Source organism: Doryrhamphus excisus, linkage group LG13, assembly GCF_037039965.1.
Source record: "Doryrhamphus excisus strain RoL-2023G ecotype Guam linkage group LG13, RoL_Dexc_Guam_v1.1, whole genome shotgun sequence".
Classification (NCBI taxonomy): Eukaryota; Metazoa; Chordata; class Actinopteri; order Syngnathiformes; family Syngnathidae; genus Doryrhamphus; species Doryrhamphus excisus.
In genome coordinates this window covers 16,909,102-16,928,424 of record NC_136369.1, presented here as the reverse complement: position 1 = coordinate 16,928,424, position 19,323 = coordinate 16,909,102, and the positions used below count along the sequence as shown (strand labels likewise).

Below are 19,323 nucleotides of genomic sequence, written 5' to 3'. Positions count from 1 at the left end.
ACACATATATATATATATGTATATATGTGTGTATTTGTATGTCAATCAATGCCTATCTCTTATATATTTTAATCATAAACCCAGTTTTCACCATTTCCAGATGAACTCAATTGCCGTCGTCTTGATTGTAAAAACATGAGGAAATACGGGCCTCTACTGGCTACATTGTGCTACTGCAATTCTCATCAACCTCATAATCACGATAGCTGCTACTGTATTATATCTGAAGTACTGATAACTGCATGTAGCATCACTGGGCTAAAATGTCAATTACATTTAAGCCTAAAAAGTGTTTTTTTAGACTTATTCTTATTAAATGTTTGACCTTAAAGACACTTAAAAACTTAACAGTTGCAACCCTGACAAGAGTAGGCGGGAGTGGGAGTGCCGTGTTGCATTATGGGATGCTGCGGGAACGACGAGCTTGCGGGACGCCATCTTTAAACCCCTCTAGAGAGGCCGACTACAGTGGAGACATCACCGGGATGAAAAACACTGGCCCCTTCAGCGGATAATATACACATTATGTGAAATGTTCGCCACTTAGTTAAATGACAAGCTGGGCTCTGTGCGGTGGGACAGAATGGACAGGATGAGCGCTTCAGCCGTTTTAAGAATGTTGTGATCATTGGTGGCTAACAACAATAGGACGGAAAGACAACAACAACGGACTAGCATGCTAACGAGCTAGCTAGCATTAGCCACTCCATAGGTAAACATGCAATTGCGCTTATCTTCACCCGGACGCTGCTGATGCTGCGTGTAACTTACTTGGACTCACCCAAGGAGACTTGGTAACAACTTGTCATATTTTAAATCCCAACAATACACCTCCATTTTACACATCGGCTTGCTAGCTAGCTAGCTAAAAAGCCAAGTCCCGGCTTCTTTCCCTCCTTTTCCCCAAGCGGCCCGGCCGGAGATGCGTGGAGGATGTCGGTGTCGGGGCTGAAGGCCGAACTGAAGTTTTTGGAGTCCATTTTTGACCCAAACCACGAACGGTTCCGGATTATTGATTGGAAACCAGACGAACTGAGCTGTCAGTTCAATGTAACAGGGGATAAGCTGTTAATTATCCACTGTAACATTACGGTAAGGAGCTGAGTTTGACCTGTTTGTGTGGTTGCTGTTAGCAAAGCAAGCTAAAGTTAGCGGGACAAGTTGCTAGCCGAGTAGCGTACTCCATGCTAATGTGTTGTAATACTACGTGCGTAGTTTCATTTGTGGGCCATTTGAGAAGCTACAGTCTTTTTTTACATCGTGTTCGTTAGTTGAATAACCCTTAAATGTGGTAGATATGCTGTGCTAATTGATAGCTAACAACGCTAGATCGGCATATTATGACAAACTTGTTTTTTTTTTTGGTGCTGCGTACAGGAGTCCTATCCATCTACACCACCTATCTGGTTCGTGGACTCTGATGACCCCAGCTTGGCGCAAGTGTTGGAGCGTTTGGAAGATGTGAGGAGAGGCAGCACTTTGGTAAATACTGCGTTTTTTGTTGTACACTGCTTGCATATAAAATCCGGCATTTTGCCGCCGTTTTTCTGTGTCAGCGATACTGACACAGCAGTAAGAAACGGACAAGGCAATTTTGTGGCAATTTTCACCTTTTGAAAGAAATACCACACTGTGCAAAATAGTGTCTGTGATGTCAGGACTGGATTGTGGGGTTAAAAAAGGGGCACTCACCCTTTTCTTTTGAATGTAAGATGTCTTGTTGCAACATGTTCATACCAATACTGCAATGTTGCATTTCTGCTGATATCATTCATTGGGTGATGTGGAGTTAGACACCTGACACTCCTCCCTTCCTGTCATGTTTTTACATTGTACTGTATGTAAATGTGGGAGTGAGCCATTATCTCGCTTTGTTGTCTTCTGTGTAAGAGGCGCAGGCACATAAAAATGCAGGGTCTCGTGTTACAGCTCTGATGCTCTAATAACCGCCATTAAATAATCGAGGTTTGTGTTTCTTAATGGCGGTTGTTTTTGTTGTTCTCCGTACAGCTGTTGCAGCAGTTAAAGAAGCTCATTTGTGACCTCTGCCGGCTCTACAACCTTCCTCAGCATCCTGATGTGGAGATGCTGGACCAGCCGCTACCCGCCGGTCCTGTGGGACAAGAGCGAAAGGTAAAAAGCATGCCGCCACACGTTGTTTGCCGTTTATTCACGTACATTGTAGCCATCCACAACCGTGCCTTGTGTTAATGCTGTGTTTACATGTAGCATGGAACAGAGGAGGTCACATCAGAAGAAGAGGAGGAGGAAGAAATGGGGGAGGTATGACATCATCAGAATAATATTTGAGCGAAGCGCTTCTAACCATTGCGTTTCATCATCTCAATTCTGTCCCAGCAGGACATAGAGGACCTGGACCACTATGAAATGAAAGAGGAGGAGCCTGTGGAGGGCAAAAAATCAGAGGATGACGGCATTGAGAAGGAGAATCTGGCCATCCTGGAGAAGATCCGGAAGAACCAGAGACAGGACCACTTGAATGTAAGTCCGAGTCCGTGTTTCCAAGCCCCTTTTATGCATAGTGCTTTTCTCATTCTGTGATTTTTCTTCATTGACTTTCAGGGAGCTGTGTCTGGCTCCGTGCAGGCCTCGGACCGCCTGATGAAGGAGCTCAGGGAGATCTACAGGTCGCAGAGTTACAAGACAGGTGTGGCGCTTTGCACCTGCAGCCCTAATGAAACCTAAGACAAGACCATCATCATAATGGTCTGCCTTTTCAAAAATAAGCAAGCTCAGTTTTGATTGAGGTAGGAGGTTAACAGTGATTATTATTATTGTGGTTTGCCATAATGGTGAACTGCATTGCAGCATACTGAGCTGGTTCTGATACACTGGAACATTTAAGGTCAATCTGTTGTTCTGATTTCCGAACAGTTTTTTCCATATGATACAATAACAAAAAAATCAGTTTGAGAGTCAAACTGTGACCATCGTACAACGTTGACTAACTGAACACGCAAATTTACACTTTCACATTCTTAACTGTCATACAAGCATGAAAAGATGCTAAACAGATAGTGACGATTGCTTTCAACACAACAGGGAGGAAGAAGCGTCAGCGTCATGCATTAAAGTTGGCACCCATGTCCAGTCACTCCGGAGTACCCTGACACACAGTCCAGGATTTTGATACTTCCTCCAAAGTTGGGAAATTTATTGCCAGGTTGACTTTGCCCTCCCATTCTCTGCCGTTTATATATTATTGACATTACACCATTACAGCATATTATAGACACATGGACCAAGGTGCTGTCTTTTACAGGCTGTGATAGTAGTGGCTCTTGAGTCATCATTCAGACAAGCGATACCTCCAACAGTAGCAATGACAACAGTTGTTGTAAAGGCAGAATTGTCTGACACAGTCACTTTTAGATTGTGCTGTCCATTTATGCTTTCAGTAAATATTTCACTGCACTGTTACTACTACTTATGCAAATGTAAATCGACGTTGAATGTTTTCAGGCATCTACTCAGTGGAGCTAGTCAACGACAGCCTTTACGAATGGCACGTCAAACTACGAACGTGAGTGGAAACGCCGCTTTTGTTATTTTACCAGCATTTGGAAAGCACGCCGACTTAATGAGTTCCATGTTCTGCTAAACCACAGTGTGGATCCAGATAGCCCCTTACACAGCGATCTGCAAGTCTTAAAGGAGAAAGAAGGAATGGATTACATTTTACTAAACTTCTCCTATAAAGTGAGTAAACAGATGTTTCTTCAACAAACACTGGAGTTTATACATAAATTGTGTTTTCCTTCTTTCCTTCCAAGGATAATTTTCCTTTTGATCCTCCGTTTGTGCGGGTGGTGTCACCTGTGCTGTCTGGGGGGTAAGATCATTTACTGTACCCAACACATTAGAAGGTTTTTCCATCGCGTAATGCCACGAGATTTAATTTCAAAACAGGAAAGGTAGCTTTCATTGTTTCATCACTCTTCCTATTGCTTCAGCTACGTTCTTGGAGGAGGTGCCCTGTGCATGGAACTTCTCACCAAACAGGTAGATTATTCTACAGTAAAGGTCACAGCGGTGCTTATTTGAATGTGTTTACATGGAAATAATAATGATGGCCACTTTTTGTCCTTAGGGTTGGAGCAGTGCCTATTCCATTGAGTCTGTCATCATGCAGATCAACGCCACTTTAGTCAAAGGAAAAGCCAGAGTGCAATTTGGAGCCAATAAAGTAAGGAAATCAGGGAGTCTTATTCGCTAGATCAAGCGCCTCAAACCTGCGTAGTGACCCGCAGGTCCATATTTTGTGATCCCCCTCTTTGACATCAAATTTAGTGCAAACCCAGGGAGATGAAGTGAACGAGGGGGGGCACTATACAGAACACTTGCTACTAACTATTACAACCACTGTGCAGACACCAGAATGTCAACAACATGACAAGAACAAGTAAACACAGGGCTACTACTACTATGGAGAACAATAACAATAAGCTACGTTAACTTTATCAACAAAACAAGTGCTGCCAAACCGAGCTAGCATTACTCCCTTTGTTCCTGTAAAACGTTGCTAAAGTTACTTGTTTAGAGTTCACGTAATTGTAGTCTATGATCCTCCACCCCAATTAGTAGTTCCCCTGTGTATGTCTTATCTACAGTATCTGTTGCGTGTAAAGCCGCTGCTGTTACATTGAGTAATGACCTCCTATTTATTAAGTTAGTCACTTGATTGAAATGTGATTCTGGACTGCAACTTTTTACATGTCTGATCTGATATCAATATTGCAGCCTTGACCGATACTGATATATGATACTGTTGCTGTGATCACGTGGGCTCTAACCAATAACGTGCCGGGGCGTTGTCTGGAATCGACTGCTTGTATTGGTATTCCAGTTTCTGAGATTTTAGATCCAGGCTGGTTATAAGCCAACACTTGTTTTGCTGATATCAACCTGATATTTTGTGTGAAATTATGTCATGTATTGATTTTAGTCCTTCAGGTTGACCTGTCTTCATCTCTCTTGCAGAACCAGTACAATCTAGCCAGAGCACAGCAATCCTACAAATCCCTTGTCCAGATCCATGAAAAAAATGGTGAGTGCTCCTCCTTTTTTTTTTTTTTTTTTATTATTTTATTCCAAATTACAATTTTTTTTTTTTTTACAATTGCCCTGTCAACTCTTTGTGGCTGAATGCATCTCTAGACGCTGAAATCATATGATAGTTGTAGGCATTCAAACTGTGTAAAAGTATGTTGTTGTTGCCGCCCCCACTAAATCACAGCACAGCCGGTTGGAAGTTATTGCACCAGAGGGATTGGTACTGAACAGGACTAGGTGCCATCTGTATAAAAGTGAAGCTCGGTGCTGGATTTGCTAAAAATATTTGAAAACAAACATTTCAGTGCATTATTAACATTAAATGCTGCAGTAGAAGTGCTGTAGTATCCATTAGTAAAAATATCAGGGGTTGTTTTTACACAACCTAAACTGACCACTATCTTTAAGGTCCAAAGGGATAATTCAAGTTCACTTAATAACTTCAAATTAATCTCACTGATAAATCAAAACACATTCATCCTACCTGCCACTAGAGGGAGATATGACGTCATATCAGACATAAATCTGTTCATCTAATTTTTTGCAATTGTTGCTTTTGCCTTCAGGATGGTACACACCCCCAAAGGAGGATGGCTAAACCTTACTTTTGACTGTTTTTTTTGGAATTTTCTTTCCCTGCGACCAACTTTTTTTTTTTTTATTTTTGTAACCATGCAACCATTTTGAATGTTTGTGAAGCCAAATTCCTTTTCCAGTGACCAACCAACCGACCAGAAACAAGCACATAGCACATATCCAACCTTTTCCCCTTCTGCCTGTGGACGTTTATCTTGTCGTCACATATTTATCTCACTACGTCTGAGCCGCCATAGCAATGCTTGCATCCCATACTTCAAAGAAAAACAGTGGATAGCTCCTCACGCTCCTGTTTGGATCTGGATGTTGTCGATGTTTGTGGCTGATTTTTAAACCAATGATGCCACATGCTTGCCTTTTTGGCTTTTTGACCCGGGTGTAAGCTTACTGTTGGACCACACCATAATGGGAAAATGGGCCAAGGGGATGGTTTGGAAGCTAGCTTGCATTTGGACTTCTTGTAAAAGCTTGAAACTCTTATATGGAAAGAAGATGGATACCTTTTACGAAGCGGACCGGCACAAAGAACCCTGCGAAAAAGGGCAGATGTACCCTGCCTAACCAGAGGGTATCAGATCACACTGCAATCTCGTTGTTTTTAAACACCACACGTGTATACATGTACATTTGTATTTCTGCAAGAGGATTAAATCGTTTATAATGTAGCCTCGTCCGGGCACAGACTGGTACTTGTGTGGCCGCAACTATCAACAGCAGCTTCCCCCTTAGAACAAGAAGAAGAAGCTGCATTATGAAAACTAAAATATGGCATATTCTTATGTAAGCCTAATGACTACTGCGTTTTTTCTTTAGTATTCATTTGTAATGGCGTTATTGGTGACAATGACATTCCCATTTTTTTTTGTTTGATGGCACCTCCTAAGTCAGAGCTGTTACTGGCATTTTGGGGAGTCTTTTTTTTTTTGTCATTCCTGAAACCGGACGAACCTCAAGTCAGGCTATGCATTGAACAAACCAGTTCGGCGAGTCACCCATTCACACAAGTCAGTTCTTCCTTCATGGTAGTCTGGAGAGGGGGGGGGGGTTGTGATCTTCTTGACGTATTCTTGACTGTGTACATTTAGCTTTCCTCTGCCAGGTTTTCACCAAATTACAGCAATAGTCTCGACTTTGCTCTAGTACGCCACTTCCCTATCCTAGACACCACAGAGCTTCGTCATTCGTGATCTTAAGTGAATCCTGTTCCAAAAAAAACGCATTCCAATACTGTACTCCATTGTTGGATGTTTTCTGGTGACACCGGTATCCCATATTTCCTCACGTAGTGGCCTGCACTCAATTAATTTCTGGGTATATCAACTTTGTTCTGTAGGCGTAATCTAGTAAAGCATACAGAATGAATTGAGGAAGTTATCCACTATTTGAGGAAATATGATAATTTTTAGAAGAACCTCAAAAAAAAAACAGCGTAGGTAGCTACATCACTCTCACGTAAAATAGATAAACCTCAACCACAAAAGGTGTGACGTGTTCTTGTCGGGGAAGTTTCATGTCTGTACGCTGGTACTCATGTCCTCTCAAAAATGGCGCAGATGTCATAATATGCTCACGCCGGCATCCTGTGGAGACATAAACTCAGGAATACATACTGCGGACGAGCTAAGGATCGTCAATATTCTCTTCACATGCAAGCTTGAAAAGGCCGCCATCTATTGGACAATGGCTGTGCATGATAATATCTCCATGGAGGGGTCTCAGATGCTAAAGTTACTGAAGGCAAAGAGTCCTTGTTGTGTTAGCATATCAGTTTATCTACAATGCATTGCTTATTGAACCCATCAGTTTAGGTACATTCTGTACCCCTGACGTAACCCAGGATAGTTAACCTCCCAAGTCTGATGTGCACTGCTCCCCCAAGGCCGATGTTTCCAATGAACATCACTGACTTGCCGAATTCCGCTCCAGTAAAACGCAATTTTCCGGGTTCTTAAGTTATGCACTGGTTAGCATGCTTTGGTTTCAGTTCTGATTTTTTTGGTTTTATTTTCCATTGCAAGGGTGAATTTGACCATGTAAAGTAATTTGTAAACTTGCATCAAGTTTATGAATAAAGAATTTTATGAAATATCTCAACTTGTGATATGTGCCGCGACCCTCGTGGAAAAAAAAGCGGTAGAAAATTTATGAATCTCGACTTGTGTTCATTGGTTCCATCCAATGGGGAAAAACATGCTTCTCCATTTGTAACAAAATATCGCTAAGTGATGAAAACACGCTTGATCTTTATCAAACACTCTGGGGAAAAGTGGCATAAAAAGTCCGATATTTTTTACGTGAGATCACCATGGATGCCTGCCATTGTTTTCATAGATAACCTACTGTTTTTTTTTTCTACAGTGACTTTACAATTCAAGTAATTTGTGTTCTCTTTCCTGCTGGCCCTTACGTCCAGTCAACACTAGATGGCAGGAAAGCACTGTCAAAATTATGTATGTCTAGTTCACTTGCTATGCTAGTAAATACTGAGGTACAATAATTTGGGTCAGCAGGTTGGTGGTGGATGGTGGATACCTGTGAAAACAAAAAAAAACTTTGTCTTTATTGCAGTGTTTTTGTTTTTGGTTTTTTTTACTTTTGTAGTCTTCAAGGGCCACTGAGGGCTAACTTGAGTCTATCATTTGTAGTCAAGCACACGGAAACCCTCTGGGGGCTCTCCTGGAAAGAGACAGTCTATCCCTATGATTAAAGTGTCTTGGTCCACAGTGAAGTCTCCATTGACAGCCTGAAGCAAAGACTGTGTAGTCAGTCTTTGATAGACTACAACTTACTGGTCCATTAGGTTTTGATTTGTGCAGTTTTTGTTTTGCCATCCTTCAGGAAGATAAGGAGTGATGTGGATTTGATAATGTTATGTTTATTCATGACTTTTATGTACAGTAGCATCAGTGTTTTTTAGTTGTGAACCGACTGGATGAGCCTACAGTTGGTCATGACTACACCAATGGTGAATATGTGGTCTGGTGTTGGGTTTTAGAGAGGGTGAATTTTGTTTTATCTTAATATATTATATCAAGTTGTAGTTTGAGATAATTTTACAGTCTTGACTCCCTTATGCAACAGCAATTGTAGTTTTGTTGTGCAAACATTTTGGATTGGCTAAAATAGCCATGTTATTGTGCTGTCTGTTGTTCATAGATGATCTGAAAATACTTGACTCAAGAGCGTGTGTGGACATTAGGTAATGTCTCCAGTAAAATGTCTTGCTACCGCTGATTGATTTCATTGTTTTCTGTTGTGACCGTCTTGTCCAGATGCCCTCCAGAATACCCTTCATCCGCAGGTGGTTTGCGGTACAAAAGGCAAGCAGCACATTTTATGATGGCCTTTGTCAGCCTTCTTCAATGTAGAAACAAAGGCACAGAGCTGCTATAATCAGACGAATCCGAACTCCCACTTTGACTCTAAATGACTCAATGCCTGGGCAAGAATTAGTCTGTTCTTGTTCCAAATTCCCAATAACTTATTGTCTAAATAGCTTGCTCAGTGAAATTAATTTTTCCTCGGTGCCGGCAATGTTTGTGCAGTTTTTGATGATGCTACTACCAACTTGTTGCTTGAGTTGATTCTAAATTTCTTAACGGTTCTATTGTGGCATGCCATTTGGGTTCAGCTCTGTGTAAAAACCATAACTGATTATGGTTTGATGGCTTAATGTTTTGGGCTGAATGCTGATTTATTTGCGACTGGAGCTGATTAATGTGTCACAACCATCAGTTTTAACGATCAGCATAGCAACAGCTTAGAGATTTTTTGGGAGGTGCTACGCAATCCTGTTGATCGATGAGGCGATCAAAATGTGTGTGTTGGTCACTCTTTGGGAGGGGAGGGCACTCGTGATATGCATTTATTTTTACAAATATTTTTGCGTTAGACTAGCAAAGTCTAAGATCGGTTAGTTGATCCCGATCGACGGGTTGGCGGCCTTGATTTACACAATAATGATGGTGTGTTGAGTTATTTTGTGTGGATATTACATCAAAACCTCTATACACGATGTACTACCAAATATATATCCAAGTTTTATTTCTGTAGTCGCTTTTGTGATATATTTTAGGTGACTCTTAGCTTAGAAAAAACTCTGATTAGGATAAGTGATCTACCAAATGGCAAGCGACATAGAATCGAACCTACCTTTTTTTTAAGAAGTAATGCAGGGATTTTTCACCTTCAACATTTTCTGCTCCCCGGTGCAGTGCTTACAGAAAGCCGGTTCTGACGTTCTGCTCTCCTGCGCTTCCATCGTTCCCAAGCTAAATGGATTTCCATTAGCGGGGCTATGACTTATTCCAGATGCTTGCTCAATAATGTGTGGGCACTGTTGCAGAAAGTTCCCCCACTATACTGAAGCACCATACGAGCGTTTCGAATGAGGGGTTGTTGCAAGGAGAGCTTTGTGTTGAGGAGACAAAAAAACTCTTGTGACAGATTGCAAACAACCCCGGATATTTCCTGCTATTCGGCAATAAAGACAGCTGCACAATTGGAATGGAAATGCTCAGTTGAGACGCACGCGGGCTAGCCTCACTTAGCCATTGTTGCAACATCTGTTTACATGGAGGAGCTCAGGGCGGCAGGTCGTTATGGATACACCTCATCACGCCGTCTCTCCGGACGCTGTTTGGACCCACACTGGAGGATCAATAAGTAGAGGAATGGATCCCAGTGAAATGGACCATCCATCTGTGCGCAATTCCCTCGTGCCGCTCCTCACTGCACACTTATTTTCCCAACATCGATCCGAAGAGAGGCATTCGTCTTTTTTTCTCATTAAGCATTGGATGGGATCTTCATAGAAAATAATGAGCCAATGATAATTACAAATGAGTGGTTTGTGCAATATGTGTGGAGACCAATTCATCCATGCCTCATGTCTTAACTAACCCTCAACAGGTTCTATCACTGATGGTATTCAAATACTGTTATGAATTATGCATGTCATTTTAAACACCACGGTAAATACTTTATTATTTTACACTGTCTATCCTAACTATTGAAAAAATGCATTTTTTTCCAAACATGTGAGACATGGTATTTTCCCATTAATACTACAATGGTACTGTATAGCCATGTACTTAACCTTTTGGCTTGACATTGTGTTATTCTTTGCAACCTAATCAATATGTAATCAATGCTCTCACAAAGAAGCACAAAGTGTGTCTCCCAGATGTGTCCGTCAGGTGATGATGCAGCACAAGAGGATGGACGGAGGGGAGGAACCGGACCAAAAAAGATAATGGACCTCCAGGATCTTGGCTAAAAAGATCTCGTCAGTCTTCTGCCTGATATGAAGTAGCAACAATGGAGGTGAGATGCAAGGACACATGAGGTTAGTCTCACTGCTGATAAATTGGATTCATAATGCGGAAAAGACAAAAGACTTCACGATCGGGAAGCTTGCATTAACTGGATGAGTTTTTTTTTTTTATTGCCATGAAGCAAAGCACAATGAATCATCTTTAATAGGAGTGTTTACAAGAAGTGTGACCTCTGCCTAAATGGGGGAAAAACAACTGCTTTCCTCTTCATATTCAATAGCTCCACACTTCTTACAGTGAATCAATAAATACAATGAATACCGACCCACCATCCACCAGTATTGAAAGAAATTCATAGATAACAGAAACTATTTCCGATGAAATACTTCCATTTTGTTCATAAAAATAAAAATGTTGTACTGCGTTTTTAAAAAATTATTTAATTAAAAGCGTCTATCTGCTATTGTGAGTTAACTATGGACAAAATGTGATTAATTGCGTGTCAATCGTTAATTTAGATAATTAGTAAACGTTCACTTTAAAAATATTTTATAAAAGCAAAATTTTATATATTTGTCCAAAAATCTAAATAAAAAAATATTTTATAAAGTTAAAGTAATTTACTTTCTAGAAATGTATATTGAATTTATACACATATCAAATTTAACGTACACACATTTAGATTTTTTGTATATTTATATTATAAATATAAATTTTATTTTACAAATTGTATTTTATATTTTATGAAAATTTATTTTTGTTATTTATATATTTTATTTATATTTATTTTTTCCATTTTATTTTAGTTTATATTTATGTAAAAATCTAGACAATATTAAAAAGGTCTTGTGTCTCAAAGAAATATAACTGCATAACCAAGCTGCCAGTGGACACCAAAATCAGGTCATAAAATTCATAACTAAATCCAAAATTTAAAAGGTAATAATTAAAAATAAACCAAGTTGCCATCGGTCATCATAATCAAGCAATAAAATAAATAATAAATAATAAATAAATTGATAAATAAATGTTGAAAAAAAGGTTTGGGGGTTAAATTTGTAGTATTATTGGGGGCATTACAGTATAAGAAGTAGTAGCAGTTCAAAAGATAATATATAGACTATAGCTCCACTCAAAGTGTAAAACAAAATGAAAAAAAAAAACTACTAAATAATAAATAAAATTTTAATATTAAGAAAAAATAAAATCCCAACATGATGCTTTATTTGGTATTAAATTATGTACTGCTATTGTCACAAATATGGCTTGATCCGAAATACATTGTCCAAATCGTTGCACTGCAAATCACAAAAACATTTCATATTTCATGCACAATTACAATTAGCGCATGAATGTAACCAGGAGAGAAAGTGCTGATGTTATTAGCGCGGCCTCACGTTTGAGAATAGATGACGGCACCCCGACCTTCGCCCGCTACTCCACTCTGATAAACCTCCTCTCTTTTTGTGGCTATGCCTCCTTAATGGAATTGCTCCCATCCACGCGGTAGCTGTGGTCTATCGACTGAAAGAGGAGCCACCTTGAGAAGTGAAAGCAGTGGGAGATTGATGATGAACCCCACCCTGCCACAGCACCCGTCTATGTCAATCTAGAAGGGAAGACATCCTAATGTTGCCGAGATAACTCTGGTGGTTCTGCAAACATCTCAGCATTAACTCCGGAATTGCCTTAAAACAGGATTTTTATATTAAACGTAGAAGTCTACGCTTGTCTTGTAACAACCGTGTTACACGAGAGGTCAAGAGGTAGACGACAGGCCGATAAGATGCTTATCGTTTTGGTGAGGCTGTGCCGTCTTATCGGTCTCTTAAAGGGACCTGCCTGACAATGAAGAATCCTCAATAGGAGGGGGGGGAACCTCAGCGGCGTGCCGAGGAAACTAATTGATTTCTGGGATTCTTGGACTCAGCCTGGAAGCTGTCTTCAGTTGTCACATCTGGGATGACATAAAAGCATCCCGGATGTAATTACCTCGCTTCAAGGACGCCATGTTTTTGCCGGCGTGGGTTTGTTCAGCCATCTGTGACGATATCTGTCATAAATAGGGTTCTAATATCTTTCCCCGCCAGGCGCAATGAACAGTAATGGCCCTCATAGGACCTAATACTGGACTGCAAGGTAGCTGATGGTACACTTTCAAGGACCAAAAGCTACACAGTTATATATATTTGTGTAAGATAGCCCGTCTAATCCAGACCAGGGTTCAATTCCACTCTCTGCCATCTCTGTGTGGAGTTTGCATGTTCCCAAAAACCCACGCATGCACGGGGAGAACATGTAAACTCCACACAGAGATAGCCGAGGATGGAATTGAACCCTGGTCTCCAAGCTGTGAGGTCTGCGATCAAGTAAACAGTAGACAAGTAATTATGGAATACTCAAAAGCAGTTTTTTTTAACTGATTGACTTTTCGGGTTCTTAGTATTTGCAGAGAAGGTGATCTGCGGCGTTTTATTTATTGGTTAAATTGTCCTTTTAAGAGGAGCTGCACAGCGGTCGAGTGGTTAGGAGACCAGGGTTCAATTCCACCCTCGGCCATCTCTGTGTGGAGTTTGCATGTTCTCCCCCGTGCATGCGTGGGTTTTCTCCGGGTACTCCGGTTTCCTCCCACATTCCAAAAACATGCTAGGTTAATTAGCGACTCCAAATTGTCCATAGGTATCAATGTGAGTGTGAATGGTTGTTTGTCTATATGTGCCCTGTGATTGGCTGCCGACCAGTCCAGGGTGTACCCCGCCTCTCGCTCGGAGACAGCTGGGATAGGCTCCAGCACCCCCTGCAACCCTCTTCTAATCCTGAACCGCTGCACACAAAATAGTGAAAATGTAGTAAACCATGCACTGCTACGTTTGCTGTTAATTTTCATATAAATACACCACATGGTGGCGCTGTTAAAGCAACCAAAGTTTGACCCCATAAGTCAGATTGACTTGCAAAACTCCCACTGTAACTTTAGTGTATTTTGCTGAATCATCACAAAATATGCCACAAAAAACAACATGGTCGCCAAAATATCTTTGCAGGGTAATGGGTAGCTACCAATTGTAAAAGTATCTTTTTGAGGATATTTATATTACATATATGCTTGCCTGACTTATAAGTACCCCTGATAGTGTTTAGGCCAGCAGAGAAGGCTTTGCGGGCCGTGACTGCACACCACTTCCACAACCCATAGGAGAAAGGCGTCCTCAATTTTTTTCATACGACAATATGAGCTGCTCAAAACTTTATGTTCACCTTGGTGAAAAAGTTCCACGCATATCAGAATCTTGCTGCCGATGTTAATGAGACAACAGTCAACGTTTTCAGTTTGGCACCCAGCAGGACTCAGCCCGGGTTTTGATTGATGAACCTTCAAGTTCCACCCTGCTGAACAACAAGCAGACACGGTGTTTGATGGATGGCGCCTAATCTCTGACTAAATTTCATGTATCCTGTATTTAATGACCTGCTCTCAGTCATTTGTATAATTAACCGAGCAACTGGCGACTGGAGATGAGAGACAAGCACATCATCGAGTCAAGTTAAAATGACAAGCCCCACAATACGCAGATGACGTACTTGTATAACAGCACTAAGCCATCTGTTAGCATGTTAGCATTCATATTTGGCCATTGGCAATTGATATGGTATCTAACGACAACCCATGATGGATTTTACTTATAGGTCTGCTTTAATCCTTTTGTTGTTATTCTTCTATATGTTAGCAGTCCTCTGCTAAATTACGATTGACTCAAGCTTCTATTTTACCATATGTTAGCATAGTAACTGTTAGCATTTTAGCGCATTATCCACGATTTAAGTAGTACCTTATTAAATACATGATGCGTAAATGTTATGGGCTTGCCCTTAGTGCTTTCTGTACTTAGTTGCTATCACGATACATGTCAACATGCTGGTTGTTAGCATGTTAGCATTTTACCAACTCTCCTTAGGCTTGTGCAGCCATGTTGAAAAAAAAAAAAAATCCCTCACTTCAGGTCCTCTCGCTCACTTGTTGGCGCTCAGACAGTCGCTTGTCATCATCATGGAGGAAAAACCTATATCTATATGGGCATGCCCCATGTACAATATACGCCACACATTTTAAAATAAAGCCTGAAACTCCAACAACTATCCGTCAGTCTGCTACAGATGCTACAGCTATAAGTGTGATTGTTTTGTTTTTCCGCTAATGGGCAAACCTAGCATGATGTTGCTGTTTAAATGTGATGGTAATCTTAGTAACTGTTAGCATTTTAGCACATCATCCATGATTTAAGTAGTACTTTATTCAATACATGATGCGTAAATGTTATGGGCTTGCCCTTAGTGCTTTCTGTACTTAGTTGCTATTATGATACAGGTCAACATGCTGGTTGTTAGCATGTTAGCATTTTACCAACTCTCCTTAGGCTTGTGCAGCCATGTCGGAAAAAAATAATTTCCCTCACTTCAGGTCGCCTCGCTCACTTGTTGGCGCTCAGACAGTCGCTTGTTAACATCATGAAGGAAAAACTTATATCTATATGGGCATGCCCCACGTACATATGAGGGTAATCTTAGCATTGTAGTTCACATACGTAGCTATGCGAGTGTTGCTGCCTCCTTAGTGTATGCTCCCACCACTTCACAAGAGGACAACTATGGAAAAATAAATAATAAGGCTTTGCTACACATCTTAAAATACATCCATCTTTTGATCCTGCACTATTATACGGTTTGATTGCTAATTGTCTTAGACAAAGCAGCATTTCAAGCTCCGCTTCAATTGTGAGCAAGTATAAAAAGTCTAAACGCCGCCGCATCGTTTAGTATCCCTTTGTACAAACTGTCAAACGTCTCGCGTGTCACATTCCCGCAACACCGTATTGTAGTGAATCAACACTTCTTTCTTATTCTTCGTGGTGCTACAGTAATATATTAAGGATAAATAATGAAGAAACTCATCAGAGGAGACTTTGCATATAGATAGCCTACTTAAGTTCGGCCATTAACACAACTTGAGGGGGAGTGCAGAATAATTAGAGTGGATCTCCTTCCCACAGTGTGTGTGTGTGTGTGTGTGTGGGGGGGGGGGGGGGGGTCTGTGCATGATACACAAATAGAGAGGCCACAGTGACAGAAGGAGGACACTGTACACACCAAAAAAAAAAGATTTGGGAAGTCATTTTTTTTCAGTTAGCAAACTCAAGCAGGGAAACCTGAGCATTAAATTAATGAGGCTCTCGGTGCTCAAGAGCCTGCAATCAAACAAAGGAAAAGACAAACCTTTGAAAGTTTTAATAATCTTTTGAGCACATGAATTATGAGATATACTATGTAGCTTCTTACCAGGCGTATTGAGGCCTTTTGATTGGATGCCTACTGCTGAAGTCAACAACAACATAACATCTGTTGATCATGTCGAGACTTAAACTATTTGAGCTTTGGGAATTAAATAGATACGCTAACAATGGTAACAGCTAGCATGCTACCAACCAGTGCGGATGAGTTGTCCTGAGCCACGCCACCTTCCATGTTGTAAATATCAATGCGATGCTTTGATGACGTTGATCAGTGGCGCCATTAGGCCTAAATAATTTAATATTATTTATAATTTAAAATAATTTAATATTATATTATTTATAATTTAAAATAATTTAATATTTTTTTTATTGATTAAAAAAATTTGGTATTTTTTGAAACAAAAAACCTGACAAATTTCATATAATTGGACAAAATCAGGCTAATAAGCAAGACAATAAGCAGGCTAATACTAGCCAACTACTACTACTACTAGTAGTAGCAGTAGTAATAATCAGAAGAAGAATAATGATGATAGTAACCTTCCATGTTGTAAATATTAATGCTATGCTTTGATGACGTTGACCAGTGGCGTCATTGGGCCTATTTTAGGGGGTCTTCGGCTCCCCAAAATAAATAATTTAATATTATTTATAATTTAAAATAATTTAAGATAATTTAATATTATATTATTTAATATTTTAAATAATTAAATATTTTTTATTGATTAAAAAAAGATATAAACTTTTTAAAACGAAAAAATCTCTGACAAATTTCATACAATTGGCCAAAATCAGGCGAATAAGCAAGCCAATAAGCAGGCTAATACTAGCCTACTACTACTAGTAGTAGCAGTAGTAATAATCAGAAGAAGAATAATGATGATAGTAACCTTCCATGTTGTAAATATCAATGCTATGCTTTGATGACGTTGATCAGTGGCATCATTAGGCCTATTTTAGGGGAGCTTCGGCCCCCTTAAAATAAAAAAATTAATATTATTTATCATTTAAAATAATTAAAACATTTAATATTATATTACGTAATATTTTAAATAATTTAATAATTAACTTTTTTTATTAATTTTTTTTTTTAATTTTTAACAAAAAAATCTCTGACAAATTTCATATAAATGGGCAAAATCAGGCGAATAAGCAAGCCAATAAGCAGGCTAATACTAGCCTACTACTAGAAGTAGTAGTAGTAATAATCAGAAGAATAATAATGATGATAGTAATAATAATAGGCTAATTAATAATATAATAATGATTACTATATCATTGATCAATGTACACTGGACAGAATGGTTGCAGAGCTTGAGCAGCAGTTTTGTAGTGTAGATTGTGTGTACTTGTGTAAATGTAATGGTGGCCTAAAACAATTGAGTATCTCTACTAAATCTGTCCAAAAGTGGGAAAGTTATATTCCGGTTCTTGTTCCTTATTTGTTTTTTGGATTTTTCAGAATGTCTACTACATTCATTCACATCCTGTACATCCCCCCCGTCCTCAGAACCTAGTGACGCCCTTGACGTTGACATTGGAGAATAACTTCTCAAACTGTCAGCTCTCACATCTGCATTGTGGACATCCCGTCCATCCTTTATGGTTTTTCCCAGTGACACTGAACTCTGAGATCGAACACAAAGTAGACATGGAATGTGATGGACCTCAATCAAAGGGAGAACTAAATCCACCGATCCTGCAGTCTGAAGCTATTGAGGTTCAAGCCTCCTGAACAGCATGGATCATGCATAGAAATGTGTATAGGTTGCATCTCCCCCAAGGGTAGTCCATCATTCCATTCCTTTGGAAGCCCGCTGACACCGGACCTATGCTAAAAGGTTTCCGCCACTGCTACACTAGGAAAGGAAAGCGGTGATTGGTTGGTGACACTTAACTGCATCTTGTTCCCGTTTCCATTACGCTCCTAATGCTTCCTCTCTCCATTAAGTGTATTTGATTTCCCGCTGAGGGGTTTCGGGGGGGGGGGTGGTGGTCGCTGGCAGAACTAAGGCCAGAAAGGGCAGCTCTTTGCAAGCATCACTCCCACTCATGTGCCTGGGAGCAGACAAAGAGTGGCAATGCTTATACAATTAGGGGGTGCCGACTTTGTCAGACCTCATTTTTGTGAGAGGCTTGAGCGCCGGCCCTCGGAGAGTAATATTAATTCACATGCCCGGCTCGGGCTGCGGAGATAGAGGGATTATACGTCCTCGCATAGAGAAATGACCGCGCTAAGAAGAGATCAGGAGCACCTTTCTCATCCTGATTGCATGCATGTCAGTCTCTTGGAATTCATCATGAAAGTTAATGTGTCCTTTTCAAATACTATGATGGCAGTTTTATTAAAAGGACATTCATTCATTTTCTAACACTTATCCTCATGAGGGTTGCGGGGGTGCTGGAGCCTATCCCAGCTGTCTTCGGGCGAGAGGCGTTGTACACCCTGGACTGGTGGCCAGCCAATCACAGGGCACATATAGACAAACAACCATTCACACTCACATTCATACCTATGGACAATTTGGAGTCGCTAATTAACCTAGCATGTTTTTGGAATGTGGGAGGAAACCGAAGTACCCGGAGAAAACCCACGCATGCACGGGGAGAACATGCAAACTCCACACAGAGATGGCCGAGGGTGGGGAAAGACAAAATAAGAAGCCAAAAAGTTACCGCTTCCACACAAAATAGGAGGAGAAATCATTAATTAATTCATTTTTTACCGCTTATCCTCACGAGGGCCGCGGGGGACGCTGGAGCCTATCCCGGCTGTACACCCTAGACTGGTGGCCAGCCAATCACAGGGCACATATAGACAAACAACCATTCACACTCACATTCATACCTATGGACAATTTGGAGTCGCCAATTAACCTAGCATGTTTTTTTAATGTGGGAGAAAACCCATGCATGCACGAGGGAGAACATGCAAACTCCACACAGAGATGGCCGAGGGTGGAATTGAACCCTGGTCTCCTAACCACTCGACCGCTGTGCATCTCCTTTTAAAAGGACAACTTAACCAATAAATAAAACGCCGCAGACCACCTTCTCTGCAAATACTAAGAACCTGAAAAGTCCAACAG

General features: G+C 40.5%; 1 protein-coding gene across 2 annotated transcripts; it reads left to right on the top strand.

Annotated features, from left to right (window-relative positions):
* The first annotated feature begins 401 nt into the window (after positions 1–401).
* On the top strand, positions 402–7,758 carry LOC131139756 (ubiquitin-conjugating enzyme E2 Q2-like). 2 transcript variants are annotated; one of them, XM_058089633.2, is made up of 14 exons: positions 402–794; positions 909–1,092; positions 1,378–1,482; positions 2,011–2,133; positions 2,230–2,283; positions 2,359–2,502; positions 2,584–2,668; positions 3,484–3,544; positions 3,630–3,720; positions 3,795–3,853; positions 3,975–4,023; positions 4,112–4,207; positions 5,002–5,068; positions 5,640–7,758. In XM_058089633.2, the coding sequence occupies exons 1-14, from the start codon at positions 754–756 to the stop codon at positions 5,669–5,671; spliced, it is 1,191 nt and encodes a 396-aa protein (XP_057945616.1). In that variant the 5' UTR covers positions 402–753; the 3' UTR covers positions 5,672–7,758. The 2 variants fall into 2 exon arrangements, with proteins under 2 accessions (XP_057945616.1, XP_057945617.1); XM_058089634.2 differs by having other exon boundaries at positions 403–794; positions 2,362–2,502.
* Positions 7,759–19,323: the final 11,565 nt, after the last annotated feature.